This window comes from Chlorocebus sabaeus, chromosome X (genome assembly GCF_047675955.1).
Source record: "Chlorocebus sabaeus isolate Y175 chromosome X, mChlSab1.0.hap1, whole genome shotgun sequence".
Classification (NCBI taxonomy): Eukaryota; Metazoa; Chordata; class Mammalia; order Primates; family Cercopithecidae; genus Chlorocebus; species Chlorocebus sabaeus.
In genome coordinates this window covers 129000568-129014358 of record NC_132933.1, presented here as the reverse complement: position 1 = coordinate 129014358, position 13791 = coordinate 129000568, and the positions used below count along the sequence as shown (strand labels likewise).

The 13791-nt window shown below is 41.4% G+C and overlaps 1 protein-coding gene across 3 annotated transcripts in view; it reads right to left on the bottom strand.

Moving 5' to 3' along the window:
* Positions 1–744: 744 nt before the first annotated feature.
* The window catches only part of APOO (apolipoprotein O), a 74123-nt gene continuing 61076 nt past the window's right edge, over positions 745–13791 (bottom strand). For 2 of the 3 annotated variants that reach the window (XM_007991307.3, XM_073013837.1), the window contains 2 exons: positions 7011–7075; positions 745–900 (listed from right to left, as the gene is read on the bottom strand). In XM_007991307.3, coding sequence (XP_007989498.1) covers positions 7040–7075 — 36 coding nt within the window. In that variant the 3' untranslated portion in view covers positions 745–900; positions 7011–7039. Of the gene's footprint in view, positions 1003–7010; positions 7076–13791 lie in introns of all 3 variants that reach the window. The other variant, XM_007991306.3, reaches the window with a different exon arrangement.

Sequence of the window (13791 nt, the reverse complement as noted above, 5' to 3'; positions counted from 1 at the left end):
CACGAATATGTGCATGTCCATCTGTGTATTGCTATCTTACTGACTGCTATCAGTTCTGGAAGGTCAACGATTAGGAATTCAATTGATGATACAAGTATACAAGGAAGATTTAAGATAAGTTCCCAAATCTAATTGAAATCTGGAAATTCTAAATTCTCTTTGACATTCTGTTCCCCTGCCATCCTTACTGGCTGGCTGACAAGTCAAAAGAGGCTCCTGCAGTGGGACTACAGACTTCAATGAGCTGTGCATTCAGGCGCCACAGAGGAGGAAAATACAAGCCATACACATACAGAGAATCCAAACACACACCACATCCCCATTCATCCACTGGCAGAGGACAGAGACCTCTTCATTCTGAATCTCCCACTGGCATTCAAGAATTGCAAGTTCTGTACAAACTAGGAGGTGACAGCCACAATAAGGGGTCACTGTTACTGTTTCCTTTTATATGTCTTCTAATCATTGTCAGGGAAACTGTATTACAAGTTTTGGTCCTTGTGCTGGTTATTGAAGCATCTTTAGGACTCCAGAGCTACTCTTCTATACTATGTGTTGTGGAGCCCAGACTCTGCAGGCTGCAAGCTGATACTTCCCTAAGAAGAGTTACCTGTTGTCTCTAACTCACATACACCATCCATACCACACACACACACAAACATGCACCACACACACAAACCATGCATACACACACCATACACACAGGCACCAGATACACTTAGACCGTCACTCAATGATACCGGATTTTTTTTTAACTTGGGTTTTAATTAGGTACATAAATAGCAACATGAGAACGAGGAGTTCTAAGGCTTGTACATTATCTCTAGGTGAAGGGATTCCAGATTAGTTTGCTTGTAGGATGATATCACAGAAGATAACAGAGGTCTGGTCTAGTTTTTCCTGAAGAAGAAAGCCAATTTAATACATTCAATACTGACTTCTCTGCCATTTTTCTGTAGAAATACTGATTTATTCTATGGAGTTTCCAATGTTTACCTATAACTAAAAGAAGGAAAAGAAAAACATAAGTAAACTGTGCCAGAAAAAATTTTGCATTATGAAAATTCTTCAGATTTAAATAGAGAAACCAGGCTGGGCGCGGTGGCCCATGCCTGTAATCCCAGCACTTTGGGAAGCTGAGGCGGGTCGATCACCTGAGGTCAGAAGTTCGAGATCAGCCTGGCCAATGTGGTGAAACCCCATCTCTACTAAAAATACAAAAAAATTAGCTGGGCATGGTGGCAGGTCCTGTAATCCCAGCTACTCAGGAGGCTGAGGCAGGAGAATTGCTTGAACCCAGGAGACAGAGGCTGTAATGAGCTGAGATCATGCCATTGCACTACAGCCTGGGTGACAAGGATGAAACTCTGTCTCAAAATAAATAAATAAATAAATAAATAGAGAAACCATAGACAATATTTACATCACCATTATATAACCATAAGAAACATGAGCCAGAGAAAACTGTAATTATTCCCATTTTACAGATAGTTAAACTAAGAATCAGAAAGAAGGCCGACTGTGGTGGCTCATGTGTGTAATCCCAGCACTTTAGGAGGCCGAGGCAGGTGGATCATCTGTGGTCCAGAGTTCGAGACCAGCCTGGCTAACATGGTGAAACCCCATCTCTACTAAAAATACAAAAAATTAGCCGGGCATGGTGGTGGGCGCCTGTAATCCCAGCTACTCGGAAGGCTGAGGCAGGAGAATTGCTTGAACCCGGGAGGCAGAGGATACAGTGAACTGAGATTGAGCCATTGCACTCCAGCCTGGGCGACAGAGCAAAACTCTGTCTCAAGAAAAAAAAAAAAAAGATTTTGTGTTCCATCAATAGTACATATACTACATTCAGATCCTCAATTGGCTGTGTATCTGAGCGTAATTAACCAAATGGATGGGTGAATAAATAAAAAATAAATGTCTAAATGGCACAGTACACATCACATCTGAAGATTAAACAACTACATTTCCATCTATCTGCTGGAAAGCATGATTACATCACCCTCAGTTTGATGTGTAATTTTCCTCACATCACCCTCATCATACTTTTCTGGAATAAAATATACATATATTCAAAGACAAGTCAAAGACAAACCGAGTCTTCTCCAGATTGCTTTTTTCATAATTTTTTTTTTTTTTTTTTTTTTTTTTGAGATGGAGTCTTGTTCTACCCAAGCTAGAGTGCAGTGGTGCGATCTTGGCTCACTGTAACCTCTGCCTCCCGGGTTCAAATGATTCTCCTGCCTCAGCCTCTTGAGTAGCTGGGATTACAGGTGCCCGCCACCACGCCCAGCTAATTTTTTATATTTTTGGTAGAGACAGGGGTTTACCATGTTGGCCAGGCTGGTCTCAAACTCCTGACCTCAAGTGATCTGCCTGCCTCAGCTTCCCAAAGTGCTGGGATTACAGCCGTGAGGCACCACGTCTGGCTTTTTCATAATTTGTAATGAATATACTCAGCAATTAGAGATTTCTCTTTTTTTTTTTTTTTTTTTGAGACAGAGTTTCGCTCTTGTTGCCCAGGCTGGAGTGCAGTGGTGCGATCTCGGTTCACCGCAACCTCCACCTCCCGGGTTCAAGCGATTCTCCTGCCTCAGTCTCCTGAGTAGCTGGGATTATAGACATGTGCCACCATGTCTGGCTAATGTTTTGTATTTTTAGTAGAGATGTGGTGGGGCAGGCTGGTCTCGAACTCCTGACCTGAGGTGATCCGCCCGCCTCAGCCTCCCAAAGTGCTGGAATTACAGGTGTGAGTCACCGTGCCCGGTGAAATTAGAGATTTCTAAACATTTTAGAGGCCAGTGACTATTCACTTGATTTTTTAATATACAACCAAAAATTCTTAAACATGTAAACTACTAGCTTATTTTTTCTATCTCAGTTTATTAATCTGTTTTTGTCTTTGGTAGGAATTTGATAGATTTATTGCATTGTTAAAAACTAAAAACTGGAAACAACCTATGTTGATAAGGATTAAGTAGATCATGGTAGTCCATACTAGGAAACCATTAAGCAACTAGAGAAGGAATGGGTAGATCTATAAGTACTGACAGGGAAATATTTACACAATATGTTACATAAAACAAGTTCATTCATTCATTCAACATAGCTTAACATAGTACTGTCTATGGCATTCTTAGCAAAAAAAAAAAAAAATTGAACCTAAGTCTAATTAAGCCTTCGAATCCAACTATAAGTTTATGGGAAATATAGAGAAGAAAGGAACCAAGAGATAAACAGAATGATACTAAATGGATACATTCGGCCACAGCCAGAACATGAGAAATTCTTTTTTTCCCCTCCCAGCTCAATCCTTGTAGAACACAGGAAATTCTAAAGGACAAATAAGCCAGGTTTTTCAACAAACAAATAGCAAGGAACAGAGAGGGAGCAGAAACTTTTACAGTTCTAAGAGACCTACCAAACACAACAGGCAGATCTTATTTGGATCCTGGTTCACACGAACCAACTGTAAAAAGTTATTCATGAAACAACCAGGAAAATGTGTACATTGACTGGATATTAGATGATGTTAAGGAATTAGTGCTAATTTCTTTCTTTCTTTCTTTTTTTTTTTTTTTTTTGACGGAGTCTCTCTGTGTTGCCCAGGCTGGGAGTGTGCGGTGGCACGATCTTGGCTCACTGCGACCTCTACCTCCCAGGTTCAAGCAATTCTCCTGCCGCAGCCTCCTGAGTAGTTTGAACTACAGGTATAAGCCACCATGCTCGGCCTTAATTTCTCTTTTTTCTTTTTTTTTTTTTTTTGAGACGGAGTCTCACTCTGTCACCTAGGCTGCAGTGCAGTGGCGTGATCTTGGCTCAATGCAACCTCTGCCTTCCGGGTTCAAGCGATTCCCCTGCCTCAGCCTCCCGAGTAGCTGGGACTACAGGTGCACACCACCATGCCTGGCTAATTTTTGTATTTTTAGTAGAGACAGGGTTTCACCATATTGGCTAGGTGGTCTCAAACTCCTGACCTCATGATCCACCCGCCTCAGCTTCCCAAAGTGCTGGGACCATAGGCATGAGCCACCGCGCCTGGCCCCCGCCTAATTTCTTTATGTATGATAATAAAACTACAATTATATGCCTTCAGAAAGTTTTCTGTGCAGCTACTCAGAAGGGTGAAGTGGGAGGATCACTTAAACCCAGGAGTTGAAGTCCAGCCTGGGTAACACAGCAAGATCCCATCCCACCAGATAAATAACAGTAAAAAGAAAGTTTTCTGTGAACTTGCAGAACAATATGAGGAATATGATCCCATTTTGTCAAAAAAACAAAAACATGCATGTATGCATGAAAATATTATAAATATATAAATTTATTTAATTTATACATTTTAAATATAAATAAATACATATATATTTGTTTTTGAGACAGGGTGTCACTCTGTTGCCCAGGCTGGAGTGCAGTGGAGTGATCATGGCTCACTGCAACCTGTTTCTCCCAGGCTCAGGTGATCCTCCCACCTCAGCCTCCAAGTAACTGGGACTACAGGTGTTCGTCATCACACTCAGCTAATTTTTAAATTTTTCTGTAGAGACAGGGTTTCGCTATATTGCCCAGGCTGTTCTTGAACTGCCAGACTCATGTAATCACCTACCTCGGCCTCCCAAAGCGCTAGGAGTACAGGTATGAGCCACTGCACCTGGCCTATCTATCTATCTATCTATCTATCTATCTATCTTTAAAAGTCTGGAATGATACACCAAACTATTAACAAAAATTACCTCTGGAAACAAGAATAAAGTGGCCAGACATGGTGGCTCATACCAGTAATCCCAGCACTTTGGGAGGCCGAGGCAGGTGGATCACCTGAGGTCAGGAGTTCGAGACCAGCCTGACCAATATGGTAAAACCCTGTCTCTACTACAAATACAAAATTAGTCGGGCATGGTGGTGCATGCCTGTAATCCCAGCTACTTGGGAGGCTGAGGCAGGAGAATCACTAGAACCTGGGAGGCCTCCGAGGCTGCAGTGGGCGAGATTGCACCACTGCACTCCAGCCTGGGCAATAAGAGCGAAACTCCATCTCAAAAAAAAAAAAAAAAAAGAAAAAGAAAAGAAAAGAATAAAGGATAAGACAAGCTTTTAAAATAGTTAGCTAAAAGGCCGGGCGCGGTGGCTCAAGCCTGTAATCCCAGCACTTTGGGAGGCCGAGACGGGCGGATCACGAGGTCAGGAGATCGAGACCATCCTGGCTAACACGGTGAAACCCCGTCTCTACTAAAAATACAAAAAACTAGCCGGGCGAGGCGGCGGGCGCCTGTAGTCCCAGCTACTCGGGAGGCTGAGACAGGAGAATGGCGGGAACCCGGGAGGCGGAGCTTGCAGTGAGCTGAGATCCGGCCACTGTACTCCAGCCTGGGCGGCAGACCGAGACTCCGTCTCAAAAAAAAAAATAAAATAAAATAAAATAAAATAGTTAGCTAAAAACATTTTTTACAACCAACACGAATCACTTTTATAATTAAAAGCTACACCTCCTCCAATGAAGATCTAAAAACAATAAAGAATGAAATCAAGGTTGTGTATTACAGCAAGCTGAACTCTGGTGCAGAGTATCTTTGAAAACTGAAATGGATACTTACCCAATTTCCCTTTATTCTATGTCTTTTTCATTGTCCCTGTACAGAAATATAACCATTCTGGCTGACAAGGATTTAAAAAAATGAGAGAAATATAACCGTGTTAAAAGTCAAGTCCCTAGAGGACATGTGTCACTCTGTGGCTGCTCACCCTCTAGTCATCCTTCTAATGGCACATCCCATGCATAACTGGCAGATATGCATTCCCATGCATTCACCAGAGATACTGATTCTGGGGTGGCCTTTGCCTTTTACCAACTCCCCGGATAATAGTTTGTATCTGAGAACCTACTGATTTTGGGTTACTGTATGAACGGCTATGCAGTGAAAGAGGAACTGGATTTGTTTTCTGTGACCACTACGGAGACATATTTTTGCTTAGCAGAAGAAACAGCTTCCAAAAAATCAGAATTGTCCCAGGATGGCTGCCCCATGGGGTGAGTTTCCCATCAGTGCTGGTGTAAAAGGAGGAACATACAGGGCTCCAGGGGAGTCTGCTTGAGGCTGGGGGTTCACTTTCAAATTCTCAGTTTATGTGACTCTTTGGGTCTCCAAAAATATAAAGAAAGCTTGAAGAAAAAACCCTTCAAACTCAGGGTTTTCCTAAATTTTAAGTAGGGGCCATGATTTACAATAAATGTAACACCAATTTTCAAAAAATTTTCTGATTATAAAACACATATTCATTGCAGAAAATTTTTAAAATACAGAAAGTTATAAAGAAGAAAAAATATAAAAATCATCATACCACTGAACGATATACACTTTCTGTTGTATCTCCTGGCTTCTTCCCCTCTATAAACATATCACACTACCTTTTTTTCATTTAACAATAATTGTGCACATGTTCCCATGCAATTAAATACTGTAGAAACAGAATAATAATATTCCACTTTATGGATATACCATAATTAAGCCATTTTCCTATAGTTGAATATCTAGGTTGTTTCCAATTTCAATTATAGTCTTCTAAGTACCAGGAAATCACAAGTGCTATTATACAATTTTTCAAATATACACAAACAATATAACTACTGTTTTGAGCCTCTGTGTAACTGTCATACATTCCAGTGTACACTGAGTATTAGATAAATACAAGTGTACTTACAATAATAAAGTGTTGTTTGAAAAAAATAAACGTAAGGAATAATGACACTTTCCAATTGTTTGAAATACATTTGTAGACAAATCCCAACTGTCTGCTTCTAGCTTGTCTAAAAAACCCAGGTAACATCAGTGGAACAAACACAAATATATAAGTCACAGCATTTAAGCCCAGAAATTAAAGATGGAAGAAAATATGACCCTTATGTTTTCACATCAAGTTGAAACTGTTACAATTAAATTAAATTAATTAAACACAACTCATTTCAGCTGGCACTACAATGCTGAAAACAATCACAGAGATTTCTTGTTCTTTACCTGATTAAGATGGCAGAGCAAGGAGTTTTCTACTTAGTTCCAGGTGAATTCTTCACATTTCCTGGCTTTTAAAACAAAAGAAAGAGCTTGAATGCAGTTTGAAAAGAAATAGTGCAACTCCTTAGTGTCCTGAGTATTTGGCTGAACATGAACATTAAAAATTATTATGCGGGACAGGGTCAAACTATTTTATTGAGGACCTGGGGGGTTGTTGAAGAAAGGCTGAGGAGGACAATGAGGTCCCACATTCTCGCAGTTGCCGACCATTAAATATTATTATACTGCAAAGTGATCCATCTCTCAGTAAATTGAAGAAGTTACTAGGGCTCTCTGAGGGCCCTGCTGTAGAATGACTTGGGCAGAGAGAGCAGGAAATAAAGCGCCATTAATCCTCATTATGCAGATTCAGCCAAACAGTTGATTCTATTAAAAAAATCAATATATCTTCCTATTTTATTTCCTGAAATAAAGGTTTTACACCTACGGGAAGGCTTCCTGTAGGTATTTACTCCATGCGTTATTCACCATTATCCACCATAGGGGCCAATCCACAAAACATGTTTACTGTGAAAGAAGTTAGACCACACCCATTCTGCCTAGTGGCCATCCGGGAACATATAATTAGGTCATGTAATCCATAAGAAGCAGTGTAAGAAAAGCTTCTAGTGGGAAAAGTTCACGTGCTAAATTTTTAAGGTCTTACTTTCTTTTCTATATGTTTTTTAGACTTTAATTCTCAAAACACATTAATAGAGATCAGATGGCAGTGTGAAAAACAGGAGGCTGCAGCTGGGTGGGCTACAGTGCTATGATTCTGTTGTATAGACTTGGAGCAGTTTCTCCCGGTGCCCCTCTTTCATAGTTATTCATGGTTGAAGGAAGGGGAAAAGGTGAGAAAGCAGGAGCACGTGACTAACCCTGTCATTTCAGAGCACGGTTTCTAGGCAACCTTGGGGCTCCCTGGAGTGGCTGAGAACTGGTCTATAAGTACTGTTTTATATCCATTGTCCCAGCATAATTAATAGTGTCCCCTTTCACTCTCAAGAGTATCCTGGTTTGCCGCGTGTGTTGGCTCACGCCTGTAATCCCAGCACTTTGGGAAGCCGGGGTGGGAGGATCCATTGAGCCTAGGAGTTCAAGACCAGCTTGCGCAACATTAAAAAAAAAAAAAGTTTTAAAAAAATGAATATCCTGGTTTTGATGATAAAGTATATGGTCACCACATCCGCTTGATGATGGAGTTCTGGGAAACAAGGCCATACGAACTGCTTGGTGGACCAATGATCAACAGACAATTCTCAGCTCTACTTGACATTCTGAACAGGAATGCTACAGGACTGAGAATCTGTGCCCTTCTCCTCCAGAGCCACTCCCCACCCCACCTCCTCACATGCATGCACACAAGCGAACACACATACACATACGTGAACACACACCCACCTACACCCCAGAGGCCTTTTTGCTGTTGCTCGAAATTGCCAAACTCCCTATTGGGACAAGACCTTTGCAAAATATACCCCTTGACCAAGACCAGTCAATCCCAATTTTTGCCTAGCTAAATGTTATTCATCCTTTACATCGAGGCTTTCTTTGTACCCTGTCCTTCAATTTTGCAGAATCTTCTATTCCCTTTCACAGCACTCATGTACTTCCTGATTGTGTAATTATTTCTTTCATGTTTGAGTCTTTCATTAATCTGTAAGCTTCATGAGGGCACACTACCCCTAGGGCCTCCTAGCACATACTATTCAAATATTTGTTGCATAAACAAATCGAAAGCCGGGGCAGTGGCTCACATCTGTAATCCCAGCACTTCAGGAGGCCGAGGCAAGTGGATTACTTGAGCCCAGGACTTCAAGATCAGCCTGGGCAATGTGCTGAAATCCTGTCTCTACAAAAAAATACAAAAATTAGCCAGGTGGGATGACACATGCTTGTGGTCCCAGCTACTCAGGAGGCTGAGGTGGGAGGATCATTTAAGTCAGGGAGGTTGAGGCTGCAGCAAGCTGTAACTGCACCACTGCACTACAGCTTGGGCAACAGACTGGGACCCTGTCTCAAAACAAACAAACAAATGGAATGGGGTAAAACTTAGAGATATGATGACTGTAAAAAAGTTTGGGTTTCTATTTTCTTAACACGTTCATGAACAGGAATAACACTTTCTGTTAGCAAAATTAAAACTTTAAAAAAATCAAAACATTGATTTCTAATTAGTATGACTGCCATGTGAAGGCTGATTGCCAGCCAAACCTTTGAGGTACAGCAGCCTGCTGAAATGTCTGGGTCCCTCACCAGATTAATGAAGAACAAGAAGAGAGAAAAAAAGGCTTATGAGGGCCAGCGAGATAATCATGTCCAACAATTGGGTCTGGCATAAAAACAAGGTGGTTCTCGGCAGGGCGCAGTGACTCACACCTGTAATCCCAGCACTCTGGGAGGCCGAGGTGGGCGGATCACCTCAGGTTGGAAGTTCGAGACTAGCCTGAACAACAGGGAGAAACTCCAACTCTACTAAAAATACAAAATTAGCAGGGCATGGTGGCGCATGCCTGTAATCCCAGCTACTCGGGAGGCTGAGGCAGGAGAATCGCTTGAACCCAGGAGGCGGAGGTTGCAGTGAGCCGAGATCGCGCCACTGTACTCCAGCCTGGGCAACAAGAGCGAAACTCCATCTCAAAAACAAACAAAAAAACAAGGTAGTTCTCTACCTAAATAATAATTTAGGTCTGAATTAACATACTGCTTGCCAAATACTTCCAATGATAATCTTATATATTCTACTATCTATACTCGCCAGTACCTCAATCTCAAAAAAAAATAAGATGCTAAATTCACAAGCTTTTTTATCTTTTGGACAATAAGAAAATGAGCAAACAAAAGCATTCTTCTGATTCAGGAAAACAACTTTGTTGCTAGGAAAATTTCCTTGTTTGGTTACATATCACTTAGAGTATAACAAAACATCACAGTCCAATATCTCATTAAAAAAACATTGAGCCCATCCACCACCCTATTACAAATCAGATCTCTCTTGGCAGAGAACTCCAAGATCTCAGACAAAACAACATTCTGACTTCAAAAAACAGTTCGTGATTTAGCACAACCCAGAAATCAATTTTTTTTTTTTTGCATTTTCAGACAGAGAAACAGTTTTATCTAGAATATTTTATAACTTAACCATTTTAATACATATCTGATTTCAGTTATTTTCTTACCACGTCCATGAACACAAATGACAACTTTTTTTCTTTTGAGACAGAGTTTCCCTCTGTCACCCAGGATGGAGTGCAGTGGTGCAATCTCAGCTCATGTAACCTCCACCTCCTGGGTTCAAACGATTCTCCTACCTCAGCCTCCCGAGTAGCTGGGATTACAGGCGCCCACTACCACGCCCAGCTAATTATTATAGTTTTAGTGGAGACAGGGTTTCACCATGTTGGCCAGGCTGGTCTCAAGCTCCTGACCACAGGTGATTCACCTGCCTCGGCCTACAAAGCGCTGGGATTACAAGCGTGAGGCACCGTGCCTGGCCACAAATGACAATTTCTGCTAGCAAAACTGAAACTTTTTAAGAAAATCAAGACACTGATTTCTAATTAGTATGCCTGCCATGTGAAGGCTGATTGCCAGCCAAACCTTTGAGGTACAGCAGCCTGCTGAAATGTCTGACTCCCTCACCAGTTGAATTATTTTCAACAATTACTTAACTTCTCCAAAATGCAGTTTCCTCACTTATAAATGGAGATAATAATAGAACCCACTTCAAAGAGTCTTCCTGAGCAAAGAGCTTAGCGCCAAGGGCCAAGCTCACAGCAAGTAAGTGCTCAATAAACATTATCTATCCTATATGGTAGGCCACTTTATTTTTTGGATGAAGAAAATAAAAGGTAAGGATAAATGACCTGTTAAAGATCCCAACAAAATTCTAGTTTACTGGATGAGTAGGCAGAATAATGGCCCCTCAAAGATGTCTTCTATTTCTGGAACCTGTGACTGTTACCTTACACGGCAAAAGGAAATTAAGGTTGCATTGGAATTAAGTTTACTAATCAGTTGCCCTTAAAATAGTGAGATGATCTTGGATTATCTGGGTGGGCCTGATTCAAGCATATGAGTGCCTGTAGTCTAAGAGGGAGGCAGAAGAAGGGGTCAGAGGGGGGACCTGCAAAGGACTTGCTGTAGGCTTTGACAATAGAGGAAGGAAGCTGGAAACAGCCCTCAGCCAGCAAAACAGACCTTGGTCCTACAACCTTGAGGAACTGAGTTCTGTCAACAATCTAAATGATCAGGAAAGAAATTCTCCCCTAGGGCCTCGAGAAAGGAACGCAACCCTGCTGACACCTTGATTTAGAATTGGACTTCTGACCTACAGAACTAAGATAATCATTTGCATTACTTTCAGCCTGTAAATTTGCAGTCATTTATTTTGGCAGCAATGGAAAAATAAAACAATGACATAAGAACTCCTGACTACAGGGTATGGTTCCATTTTCTATTAGTGGACATTATCTTCTCAGGCAGAAGCGAAAATGTGCAGTATCACATGAGTGGTGGTTAATGACTATCATGTGGCTAGAGTCCATCCATTGCATATGTTCCTCACACAGATAACCTTACTTAATCCTCAAAACAGCTCCAGGAGGGACTATGCCAGTTCCCACAGTGCTGGGGTAACTTCCCAAGGTTTCAGGGCTAGTTAGAGGCAATGGTGGGATAGGAGTCTGGTGCTCCTGCTCCTCAGTCCACTGGACAACGCTGTGTCCTGCCCACTGATACCAATAGTGCATTCCTTTCTAAGGAAGAGATGACAATTATTATTCAGGATTTCTAACTTTTCGTTTTGCTAAATAATGGTGTTTTTTAAAAAGAAAGAAAAAATCATTTCAAAATCATTTCCTAATACCTGTAGTTCTTAGAATTTTAGAGCAAAAAATTACAAAGAACACAAATTCATAACTTTGTGGAAAACCCATCAAGCTGTCATTAAAAAAAAAATACAGTGGTAAGAATACTTAACATGACATCTGCCCTCTTGGCAGATTTTTAAGCGTACAATACAGCACTGTTATCTATAGGCACGATGTTGTGCAAGGGGTCTCTAGAACTTATTCTCCTTGCTTGACTAAAACTTTGTTGATTACCAACTCCCTATTTCTCCCTCCCCCACCCAATCCCTGGCAATTGCCATTCTATTCTCTGCCTCTATGAGTTTGACTATTTTAGATACCTCATACAAGTAGAATCATGCAGCATTTGTCCTTCTGTGACTAGCTTACTTCAAAGATGAACATTTTAAAACCACATGACTTACTTTCAGCCAAACTTTGCTGTGTTTAGAGAGCCGAGGAATTTCTAATGGAGGAAGAAAAAGCAGTGCATGTTTACTCAGGGTGGTGGTTGCTGCTTCCCTTTCATTTTCCTGCTGAGCCAGCAAGGGCCTGAATAAAACTATTAACAGCTCAGCTTTAGAAGTTCTGCTCAGTTTTCATGTTGGTAACAGGTTTATGCTTCTTTTTTAATTTCCTGCCCTTTAAATAATTAGTGTTGGCCTTTAACAGTCATTCTACAATTCTGTGATAGTAATTTGTTGCATTAAAAAAAAAAAGATAGTGAAAAACTAAAATATGATATGTATTGAGACATACTGCTGTGTTTAGCTAATTATAAGACAACTCTAGGCCGGGTGCGGTGGCTCACACCTGTAATCCCCTTCGAGGCCGAGGCAGGGGGATCACCTGAGGCCAGGGGTTTGAGACCAGCCTGGCCAACATGGCAAAACCCTGTCTCCACTAGAAGCACACAAAAAAATTAGCCAAGTGTAGTACTGAATGCCTGTAATCCCAGCAACTGGGGAGGCTGAGGCGGAAGAATCGCTTGAACCCAGAAGGCGGAGGTTGCAGTGAACCAAGATGGTGCCATTGCACTCTAGGCTGGGCGATAGAGCGAGACTCCATCTCAAAAAAAAAAAAAAAAAAAGACAACTCTAGTCTGGTGCAGTGGCTCACGCCTGTAGTCCCAACATTTTGGGAGGCTGAGGTGGGTGGATCATTTGAGGTCAGGAGCCCAGGACCAGCCTGGCCAAGATGGTGAAACCCCGTCTCTACTAAAAATACAAAAATTAGCCGGGCGTGGTGGTGCATGCCTGCAATCCCAGTTACTCGGGAAGCTGAGGTAGGAGAATTGCTTGAACCCAGGAGGTGGAGGGTGCAGTGAATGAGATCGCACCACTGTATCACTGCACTTCACCCTGGGCTATAGAGCAAGACTCCGTCTCAAAAAAAAAAAAAAAAAAAAAGACAACTCTAAAAGAGCCATCTGTGACCCTGAGGACTGACACCCACAACTGGCCTTCATCTCTGATACTGAGACCTTGGGTTAGGACTATTCTGAAAGGGTTTCAGATTAGCAATGGACAATCAATAAGTATTTCATGCTTTTATTAAGCTCCTAGAGTCAAAGAGTGAAAACCATAATGGAAAAGGTCAATAAATCAACATGAAGAACTTCTGATCATCGAGACACCAAAACTGAAAAGACAAGTCATACTGAGAAAAGACATCTGCAAACATCTGGCCGAAACTATTAATATCTAGGAAAAAAAATAAAGAACTCTTATAAATCAATAAGGGACAAATGACCCATATAAAAAGTGGCCAAAAGACATGAACAGGCATTTCAAGAAGAAGTCAATAAACCTGTGAAAAAATGTTCAACCTCATTAGTAATCAGGGCAACGTAAATGAAAACCACGATGTGAAATTCTGGGAACATCTTCACA